Here is an 11,394-nt window from a genome sequence, read left to right as displayed (position 1 = left end):
TAGTTACACAGAGGGCCAGACAAAGGTGGGAAGGTAAGTGGCGGGTGGGAAGATGAAGGTATGTAATGCCCTCTTCCATACAGAGAAACACAGAACATTCCCTTGGGAACGAGAAGCAGACGTTTAGCTAGTCTACTGAAAGGTGTTCCTGAAAACCAGAGCAGAGCGCAGACACTCGGCAAGCGGAGGTGAAGACACTGAGGCACACGACTTACCCAGCGAGACCAAGTTGCTGTAGTTCTCCAACATGACATCCCAGTACAGGTCCCTCTGGGCAGAGGTCAGGCAGGCCCACTCCTCCTGGGAGAAGTCTATGGCCACATCTGAGAATGTTATCGAACCCTGCGAACAGGATGAGAGACGGGGAAGTACTTTAGGACGAGAGAAGAGACTGTGGCTTCCCCGGGTGGGGTGCAGAGAGTGGGTCACAGGAAGGCTGTGGTACCAGGGTCTGGGGTGCAGGACCCCATGTGCACCAGACCCCTGCCGAGGCACAGAAACCCAGACCCTGTGGGATTCTTAAAGATTCAAACCTGCCAGGGAGTGGACAAGACAATTTCCTCTAGTTTACAGCAGAGTCTGCCAGTGTCCTGTAAATGCCCAACTGGTGCGAGTCCTATTGTATCTTTTTTTTTTTTTTTTTTTTAATATTTTTAGTTGCAGATGGACACAATAACTTTATTTTATTGATTTATTTTTATGTGGTGCTGAGGATTGACCCCAGTGCCTCACAGTACTAGGCAAGTGCTCTACCACTCAGCCACAACTCCAGCCCCTCCTTTCTATATTTTTAAAAAGGAAAACTAAAATCCTGAGATCTTTGCCTGTAATATCAGATCTTTTATTTTAGAAGACAGGGTCTTACAAGTTTGAATGTTTTCAAGCCTCAGATTCATCATCATGCCAGATTATACTTTAAACAGTGTTCTTTTGTAATGACAAAAGCTAATTCAGGCGCAGTGGTGAATACCTGGAATCCCAGCTCTGTGGGAGGCTGTGGCAGGAGGACTGCAAGTTCAAGGCCAGCCTCAGCAACAGCAAGACCCTGTCTCAAAATAAAATTAAAAAAGGGCTGGGGGATAGCTCAGGGGTAGACCGCCGCTGGCTCACTTGCCACTACTGGGCTGGGAGGTGGGGAGAGAATGTGATTTCTGCCCACAGGCCTCCTCAGCCCAACTGTGAAAGCCTTCCAGAGCTGGCATCTCACCACATGCTAAGACAGACCAGCGGCTCTCAGAGTTCCCTCTTGTGCACCCAGAAAACAAGCTCAGCAGAGAATCTGTCTCCTCTTGAGGTCAAGTGGGACCCACATATTTAAGGCAGCAAGTCATGGACAGGACTGAGTACCCCTGAGGGGCTTTGTTCCTGCACCCTCCAACAGATCTCTGGAGAAAAACCAGAGTATGGGAAACTGAGTAATCTGTTCAATGATTCAGTGAACAGCCAATGACAGACTTAGGCCTATCATTACCCAGAAACAGGAAGAACTGGGAAGCAGGGGATTAGAGGGAGCTTGCTTAGGTAGGCAGCTTTGGATAATTCACAATTCCACAAACCTGACTGTCACATTTCAAGAATGAAAGAAATACACGCTTACGCGGGCCATGGTGTTAGAGCTCTGGGCTTGACTGGCCATCCTGGGTTTCTTCCACCGAAGTTACAAAATTAGAGCGGTCAGAGCTGGGAATGAAAAAAGAGACATTAAAATCAGTTGCAACTTGGGTTCCCAAATGACCTAATGTGGCCTGGCTCCTCCATCCTTTCTTCTCAACACACACATGAGCATGACCCTCCTGGGGAAGATGGAGAGAATGCTGGACTAAGCCAGGCCTCCCGGAAGCCTGGAGCCCAGCTGCATATAGCACAGCAGAGGTGCTTCTTTTTATTTATTTTTCATCTTGAAGAGAGACTCAGACACTAGCTGGAGGATTTATGGAAAGTTTCCTGCAGTGGGGGTGGGGAAGGAGCATAGGATGTGGCAAAGAATTTGCCCTGGAGCTGGGGACGCCGCTCAGTGGTAGAGTGCTCACCTGGCCTGCAGGAGGCTCTCGGCTCCATTTGTAGAACACACACACTCATACACTCACACATACACACACACACACACACTCACACACACACACACACACTCACACGCGTGCGCGCACACACACACACATACGGTTGACTTGGCCTTGCCCAAAGTGGTCTAGCCTTTGTCACCAGACTCTGTTCTGTACAATAACCTGTCACACCTGATAGAAATGCCTTTCTTTGTTTCAGCCGGGGGCTGACCACACTGGAGAGACCAATCTGGTGATTCAGGGTGGCCTGGGAGACACGGGAGCTGTGGACCTGGAGACTGGAAACCATGCAGAAAACCAGTCATGTCCATTGCTGAAGTCCCCGGCAGCACCGCGATGGTGGGCACCAAACTTGGGCAACAGTTACCAGCCCTGCAGTGTCTGTTTCCTCTCAGAAAAGGTGGAATAAGAAGACTGTAAGGGCTGGGGCTGGGGCTCAGTGGCAGAGCGCTTGCCTAGCACATGTCAGGCACCGAGTTGATTCTCAACACTTTATTTTAAATACGTGAATAAAATAAAGTTCTCTCAACATCTAAAAAATATTTTTAAAAAAGATTACAAGCTGTGACTGTCTCAATTATAAGTAAGATGATCTACCCCAAACATGCAGAGATTGATGCAAGTGTGGCTGTTATGGAGGATCAAGAACAGTACACATCCATTTCATATAATCAACCATTAATCTTAAACTTTCAGAACCTGATCTCAGGAATAAATTCTTAACCACATTAGCCAGGGAGATTCTATGATACATCGTAGAGAACATGTTCCCTCGCCACAAACACCCAGGGGAGCAGAGACATGATTCTGCATCACAAATTGGGTTCAGAGACTCTCATCTGAGAAGACGACAGTTTGAGAATCCGCTGCCCTGAGTGTTCCAAGTGACACGGGAGACTGGAGAGAGACTGGTGTAAACTTTTTTTGTTTTCCTTGCGGTGCTGGGGATTGAACCCAGGGCCTTGTGCGTGCTAGATAAGAGCTAAACCACTGAGCTACATCCTCGCTCTTTTTATTATGAAACAGTGTCTCGCTAAGTTACCCAGGATGGCCTTGAATTTGGGATCCTCCTACCTCAGCCTCCTGAATTGCCGAGATTACCGGTGTGCCCTAAGGTACCCAGCTCCATGTGTGAACATCTTAACTACTGCAGTCCTATTCTTCTATCTTGGCGCTGTTCCTGTATCACCCACATCTATTGCTGGTATATATGGATTCTGCAGATGTGAATTGTTCAGTCCCTACTTCTAAGGTACCCAGTGATACCGTAGCATTGTTCATCAGCACATACTGTCATGTGTGAAAGAAACATTCAAATCCCAGAAGATTTAATTATGAAAGGCTGTTGGGAGGTTAGGAAACATACATACCAAAATTTTAACAGTGATTTTTTTTTTGAAATGGGGTTTTGCTAAGTTGCCCAGGCTAGGTTGAACTTGTGGTCTTGTGGTCCTCCAGCTTTAGCTTCCCAGGTAGCTAGAATTACAGGCATGGCCATCATACCTCATGATTATACGTACTTTAAAATTTCTTCTTTATAGCTGGGAGCAGTGGCACACTCCTGTAATACCAGCAGCTTGGGAGGCTGAGGCGGGAAGATAGTGAGTTCAAAGCCAGCCTCAGCAATTCAGCCAGGTACTGATAACTCAGTGAGACCCCTGTCTCTAGATAAAATACAAAACAGGGCTGGGGAGGTGGCTCAGTGGTTGAGTGCCCCTGAGCTCAATCCCTGGTATCCCCCCGACAAAAAACAAAAAAGAAAGAAAAAAAAAATTTCTTCTTTATGGGTTCCTTGGGGGATTGAATTATTTTACAGCAGGCCAGTATTAATTCCATTATAAGAAATAACACAAAGAATAAAAGGGAGCCTGGGGGTGAAGCTCAGTAGAACACTTGCCTGGCATGTGGGAGGCCCTGGGTTCAGTCCCCAGGACCACACCCCCAGTGCTTGCCTAGAAAAAGGGTCATGTTGGCAGGGAGCAGGTACACCGGAGTCATCAGTCAAACTCTGACTAGTCAGGTCTGTGTGAGGCAGAATCATTCTCTCGAAGATGTCCACAGGATGATTCTGGCACTGTGAATGTTACCTTAATGGCAAAGGGGAGTTAAAGCTGCAGATGGACTTAAAATTGCTAGCCTTTGAACTTTAAAATAGGAAAGATTATCCTGAATTATCTCAGTGAGCCCAATGTAACTACAAGTTTCCTTATAGCAGCACAATTCACAATAGCTAGATAGGGGAATCAACCTAGAAGCCCTTCAATAGATGAATGGATTAAGAAACTGTGGTATATATACACAATGGAATATCACTCAGCCATTAAAAAGAATATAATTATGGCATTTGCAGGTAAATGACTGGAGTTGGAGAATATCATGCTAAGTGAGATAAGCCAATCCCAACAAACCAAAGGTTGAATGTTTTCTCTGCTAAATGGATGCTGATACAAAATGGGGGTGGGGGTTGTAAGGCAAGAATGGAGGGATGTTGGACTGTGTAGAGGGAATTGAGGGGAGGGAGGGGGCAGGGGGAAGGAAAGATGGTGGAATGAGACGAACCCTGTGTACACGTATTGATTACATGAATGGTGTGAGTCTACATCATGTACAACCAGAGAAATGAAAAGCTGTGCTCCATTTATGTACAACGAATCAAAATGCATTCTGCTGTCCTGCGTAACTACAAAGAACAAACAAAAATTAGAAAAAGGATAAGGGTGGGTAAGAAGAGAAAGACGTGGTGGCACAGGCGGGATCAGAACGAGGTGACAGGAAGGACCTGACTGGTTTTGCTGGCAAAAGAAGGGTCAGGAGCCACAAGGCCAGCAGCTGCGGGATCTTCTGGTAGAAACACGTCCCAGAGCCCTGTCGCCGCCTCGGTCTCAGCTCAGGGAGACTGAGTTCAGATGTGTGACCACTAGGGCTGTGTCACCAATACATCTGTGGTAACTTTTATAGCAACAAAGGAATCTGATGTAGGCCTAATATTGCAAAAACGGCATTGCTAAAATCAGTATCACCCCCCTGTTCTGGACTGTCTGTTCCCTGTCTTAGGAGCAGAGGTCAGACCCTGAGCACAATCATGCAGCCGAGTTGCCTCTGCAGGCTCCCCACGGGCTGAATGCTGTGTCCCACCAAACTTTCTAAGCTGAAATCCTGTCCCCAGGATGATGGCATCAGGAGCGGGTTCCTAATGAATGGCAGCAGTGCACTCGGAAGGACCGCCCGGCTCCAAGCTCTCCTTGGGCCACGTGAGGGCCCGGCAGGACAGGGTGGCCTGCAGCCTGAAGGCTTCACTCCAAGGCCACAGGTCGTGTCCTCATTTTGGCCTTCCAGCCTCAGAACTCTGCAAAACGGACCTGTTTCTTTAGCCGTGCAGACTGTGCACTTTTTTAAGGCAGCCTGAACTAAGACAGGGCTGAAGGAGCATGTATGTGCAAGAGAAGAGGGCTCAGTACACGTGTACTCAGTAAACGTGGCCACACACATGCCTCTCCCCTTCACTGAGTAAGCAATTGAGAGATCATGTTGGATATATTTACAAAACGTCTTCTAAATGAGTTTTCTGGATAATTGAAGGCTTTTGTGTACTATTGCCCATGACTATTAGCATTACCGTTTTGTCTCGCACATTTCCTCTTCGTCTCTTCATAGAACCCAGAGGCGTTTAGCCACTGAGCCACATCCCCAGCCCTTTTTACTTTCTTTTTTTTGATAGCATCTTGCTCGATTTTTTAGGACCTTGCTAAGTTGCTGAGGCTGGCCTTGAACTTGCCACCCTCCTGCCTCAGCCTCCCGAGTCACTGGGATCACAGGCAAGTGCCACCAAGCCTGGCACACTTCCTCTTCTTACGGCTCTCTGTAGATGTGATCCTTTGTAGCTCCTATGCATTCCATAACATGCACATGTTATGACTGACAACACTGTGGTCAAAGTAAAAGTTCTCTTTTAGGGGCTGGGGATGGAACCCAGGTGTGTTCTACTGTTGAACTCCATCCCTAGCCCTTTATGTATTTTGAGACAGGGCCTTGCTAAGTTGCTGAGGCTGGTCTCAGACTTGCAATCCTCCTGCTTCAGCTTCCCAAGTTCCTGGGATTATAGGTGTGCACCAACTACCCTGCCTGTCTAAGGTACACTTTCTTAATGCCATGGAATTATAGAGTATTTCCATAAGGGGGAAACACTGACACACATTACTGTATAATAAACTAATGGTGTAAGTGTGAGTGCAATTTATAGTTTTGGAATGTAAGCAGGTAGAGCTCAAGGAAGGGGCTCAGACTGAGCTTCCTGTGCTAGGCTGTCTGAGGTGGTTCACTGTGTGACCTCTTAGTACACAGTCACCTTCACATGGATGTGGTTCATCGTCTGTGACCACCTAGGTTTTCCACTCAGCCTCTGCGGCTAGCATGTTCTGAGGACTAATGATTTAGGGGGTTGCTATATAGTTTTAAGTGTATTAAAAAATTCATCCTCATCACAACTCTATTTTCAGAAAGTTCAAAAAGGTTGAAAGAAGCTGGGTGAGGTGTGCACGCCTATAATCCCAGTGGCTCTGGAGGCTGAGGCAGGAGGATCGAAAGTTCAAAACCAGCCTCAGCAACTTAGCTAGGCTCTGAGCAACTCAGTGTGGGTTCAACCCCTGGATTAAAAAAAAAAAAAAAAAAAAAAAAAAAAAAAAGTGTAGGAAGAAGCAGAGTCAAGAATCACATGCTAATAGTCAACACTTTTGTCTCATGTGAAGATCTGAGGAAAAATCAAACAGGTAACTCACCTGAACCTTGACTTCAAGATGAGCTTAGTCTTCCAACGGAGGGTGCTTTCTCTTCGGCTGGACTGGGGAAAGAGGAAAACAAGAATGAGCCACCAGGGTCTTTCTGCTGCACAGGCTACTACTATAGAAAACACCCTTGGAGGCACACCTGTCCCTCGGCCACAGATAAAACCAACAGGAATAAGAAGGCCCTGGGGTCTGAGTGTTTGAGAGAGCCCCAAGAACCAGGCTGGAACACTGAGGTTCTGCAACACGCAGCTGCTCTGCTGGCTCCCTGCCTCTGATGTCAGGGATCTCTCCCACCACAGAAGGAATTCCACTTGGGCCATCTCCTTTCATCCAGATAGCCTGTGGGGAGAACACTCAGGACTCCCAAGCTGTCATCTCATGACTATGCCTTTGTCCTTCTCGTTGGTTATTTTCATGAGGAGATTCAGGCTCTGACATTTGTCCCCTGGGGCCCATTGCTCTCAGGTAGGTACTACTCAGTGGGAAGCAGGAAGGACACAAACTACAGGTTGCAAGATCACACATCTGTCATCACCAAAAACGCCATCCGGCTGATGAGCCACCAAAGCACAAATCCATGCCAGACGTGGTCTCACAAACCCACACACCACCACGGACTGTACCTTGGCCCGTCACACCCACTGAGGCTCAGCCTGTCACACCTCCGGACACGGAGACGCGCGCGCAGCAGCCCACACACCTGTAGCTTCCAGAGTGGAGTGGCGGCTTCTGCCCGACGTTTGGCGCCTCACAGCTGCCTGCGCAGACCTAGCTGCCAGTCCACACGGTGGTGCAAGTGCATTAGCGATCTGCCTGGCGCCCCACGGTACTGGTGACGCACGCGGCACACCTGCGTCACCGTTACCGGGACACAGCCTGGCGTCAGTGCTGCACACTCCCACACAAGTGTTGCACGCGCGGTCCCCGCGACCCCGGGCCAGGACAAGGCGCATGCGCAGAGCTCGGGTGGGACACACACACACACACACACACACACACACAGCCGCAGGCATTGGTGCGGTGCATGCGCACGCACACAGATGTGTACGCACGTACTCAGCAACACGCGAAAGCGCGCTCATTCCAACTCCCGTTTTGGGCCCCTGAGTCGCCGCCCCCACCACCCGGTGACGTCGGAACTGCCCTGGCCTGCAGAGTGCTGCGTTTCCATGGCACCCAGGTCGTGCACCCGTGTCCCAGCATGCAGCGTGAGCCGACCCTCCGGAAGCCCGCGCTGCAGGGAGGCGCAGCCCTGGAGCCCCCACAGGTCCAGACCTGCGCTGCGCTACCAAAGATACCGGCCCAAGTATTGAGGGGTAAAAGGTTTTCAGACCTAATGTCACGGCGACGCAGTGAGGCAACTGCACCCGTGGATTCTGCAGGTGGGGCTGGACCAGCTAGGTAGTTGTGGAAGACGTGCTGTTGATACGACGTGCTGTTGATACGACGCAGTTAAGCCCCTGATGGGTGCGACTCTACCCAACGCACACACCCGACCTGTTGGTGTTCTAAAGGTTTCAGTGCAACAACTCATACAGCATTTACGTTCAGCGTTTACATTGTAGTAGGTATGAATGATCTAGAGATGATATGAGAGTGTATGAAAGGATGTGTGTAGGTCTATACAAATGCTGCGTTTTCTCCAGGGGTATTTCATCCCTGAAAAGAGGGTGGGGCAGTAAAACAACATGTCCCTGAACGCACCGCCCCTCTCCTAAACCTGTGTTTTTAAAATTTGTTCTTTTTATATATACAGGACAGTAGAGTATATTTTGACATATTTTATATTCAGAGTATAACTTCCCATTCTTGTGGTTGTACATGATGTGGAGTTATACAGTTCACATATTCATATATGAGCATAGGAAAGTGATGTCTGATTCATTCTACTCTTTCCTATTCTCATGCCCCCTCCCCACCTCCCTATCATTCCCTCCTAATCCAGTGAACTTCTATTCTCCCCTGTCCTTATGTGTATTAGCATCTGCATATCCACATATCAGAGAGAACAAGCAGTCTTTGTTTTTTTTTTTTTTTTTTTTGGACCTGCTTATTTCACTTAGCTTTATAGTTTTCAGTTCCATTCATTCACTGGCAAATGCCATAATTTCATTCTTCTTTAAGGCTTAGTAGTATTCCATTGTGTGCACATACCACATTTTCTTTATCCATTCATTTGTTGAAGGATACCTAGGTTGGTTCCATAGCTTAGCTATTGTGAATTGAGCTGCTATAAACACTAATGTGGCTGTGTGTCTGTTATGTGCTAATTTTAAGTTCTTTGGGTATATGCTAAGGAGTATACACCTGGGTCAAATGGTAGTTCCATTCCAAATTTTCTGAGGAATCTCCATACCGCTTTCTATAGTGGTTGGACCAATTTGCAGTCCTACCAGCAATGTATAAATGTACCTTTTCCCCCCACATCCCTGCCAGCACTTATTGTTACTTGTATTCTTCATAATTGCCATTCCGACCGGAGTGAAATGGAATCTCAGTGTAGTTTTAATTTGCAATTTTCCAATTTCTAGAGATGTTGAACATTTTTTCTTATATTTGTTACTCATTCACATTTCTTCTGTGAAGTGCCTGTTCAGTTCCTTTGCCCATTTATTGAGTGGGTTATTTGGTTTTTTTTAGTTCTTTATATATCCTGGAGATTAATGCTCCGAGTTGCGTGTGGCAAAGGTTTTCTCTCATTCTTTAGGTTCTCTGTTCATGTTCTTGATTGTTTCTTTTGCTGTGAAGAAGCTGTTTAGTTGATATCATACCATTTATTGATTCTTGATTTTACTTCTTGTGCTTTAGGAGTCTCATCGAGGAGTTTGGTTCCTAAGCTGACGGGATGGAGAGTTGGGTCTACATTTTCTCCTAGTAGGTGCAGTGTCTTTGGTCTAATGTCTAGGTTCTTGATATACTTTGAGTTGATTTTTGTGTACAGTGAAAGATAGGAGTTTAATTTCATTTTGCTACATTTGGATTTCCAGTTTTCCCAGCCCATTTGTTGAAGAGGCTATCTTTTCTCCAATGTAAGTTTATGTGAATGCCCCCTTTCTGTTCCCAAAGCCAAGTTAAGAGAATAACGAGAGCAAACCTGGGCAAGAAAGTCCAGATACATATTATCTAGAAGGACACTGGCTTTCTCTTGTGCACACTGGGAATGAGGGCAAGTCTGTGTTACCTGTGGAAAGCTACATTTTCTTTTTTGGTACCAGGGATTTAATTCGGGGTGCTTAACCACTGAGCCACACTCCCAGCCCTTTTTATTATTTTGAGGCAGGGTCTCATAAGTTGCTGAGACTAGCTTTGAATCTGCAATCCTCCTGCCTCGGTCTCCTGAGCTGCTGGGATTACAGGTGCGTGCCACCATGCCCGGGGAAAGCTGCTTTCTTGCACGTACACCAGGCCAGGTGCTCCTCTGATGCTGCTCACGCAGCAAACTCTGCAAGCTGATGGTGGCGACGTTGTGCTTCTGCAGCCTAACACTGAAACCCGAGTGGGGACGGGGGCAGAGCAGAGGGCACTGTGTCACGCGTCCAGCTGGCTGTCCTGGACAGTGCTGTGCGGGAGGGGGGCTCTGCTTGGCCTAGATGCGTGACGGGGGGAGGAGCGCTCAGCCGGACGTCCGCCACCGACTCTCCTTGGCTCTCCCCAGTGAATCCCGTCTCCTGCGCAGCCAGGAACTTTCTCTGGTGCGTCCCCAACCTATCCCACGGCCCTGGCACAGCTGGGGGTGGGGGGAAACGAGACAAGGGACTTGAGAATGTGTGGATTTTAATATCTGCTCTTGCAGAGGTGGGTGCGTCTGTGTGTGAGATACTGAGGGGCAACGCTATAGCTCGCCGGTCACGGTCGTTTAACGTGTGTGCTGATACTTTCATACTGATTAAGACATTCTCCAGGCGCAGGGAACATCCCTTTGCTTCGGCGGTACTGCCTGACTCAGGTCCTTTACTGATACCTCCTCAGCCCACCACATTTTTTTAAAGCTTACTCTCGAATGTGCGGGGAGAGTTCAGAAGACATTGATCTTGGATTAGTTTGCTGATACCTTCCTCTGTGCCTGGCACTTAGCAGTGCCCACAGCGGCTCTCTGATGTCCCCATACGGCCGCAGCGGAGCATGGCTGGGACTGCGGCCCCACACCACCGTCGCCTCCGTGCTGCTTCCGCGCAAAGGGCGCATTCCTTCTGCCTCCGCGCTGTCTGTGCGCCTTGAGCCTGGAGCCGCGTCACCACCTGACCAGCCCCGGCTCGTGGTCATGCGTGCGGAGGAAACAGGCGAGGAGCGAGAGGAGAAGGCCAGGTCCCCGCCTGCACGGGGCTCTGCTGCAGACCCGTCACTGCCGCGTCCTGGGAAGTGTCCCTTCCCAGCAGCTCCCGGGCACGCGGCTGTGCTTCTCCCCAGGCCCTGACCCTGGCCGCCTGAGCTTCCCCCCTTTGTTGGATTACAGACAACGTGGAGGGAGCAGCTGAGCCCTAGAGTCGTTCCTCAACTCCTGGTGTGGATGTCACAGGGTCCGGGGGCCGCAGGCCCTTAGCCACCAG

General features: G+C 48.6%; 1 protein-coding gene across 4 annotated transcripts in view; it reads right to left on the bottom strand.

Annotated features, from left to right (window-relative positions):
* Znf331 (zinc finger protein 331) overlaps positions 1-11,394 on the bottom strand; it is a 35,959-nt gene that overhangs the window by 4,722 nt on the left and 19,843 nt on the right. For 3 of the 4 annotated variants that reach the window (XM_047529837.1, XM_047529838.1, XM_047529836.1), the window contains 3 exons: positions 6,839-6,900; positions 1,598-1,680; positions 216-342 (listed from right to left, as the gene is read on the bottom strand). In XM_047529837.1, coding sequence (XP_047385793.1) covers positions 216-342; positions 1,598-1,636 — 166 coding nt within the window. In that variant the 5' untranslated portion in view covers positions 1,637-1,680; positions 6,839-6,900. Of the gene's footprint in view, positions 1-215; positions 343-1,597; positions 1,681-6,838; positions 6,901-7,470; positions 7,574-11,394 lie in introns of those variants that run through there. The other variant, XM_047529839.1, reaches the window with a different exon arrangement.

This window comes from Sciurus carolinensis, chromosome 16, assembly GCF_902686445.1.
Source record: "Sciurus carolinensis chromosome 16, mSciCar1.2, whole genome shotgun sequence".
NCBI classification, from domain to species: Eukaryota; Metazoa; Chordata; class Mammalia; order Rodentia; family Sciuridae; genus Sciurus; species Sciurus carolinensis.
The sequence above is the reverse complement of the archived record's forward strand: the minus strand, read 5'-3'. Positions and strand labels throughout refer to the sequence as shown.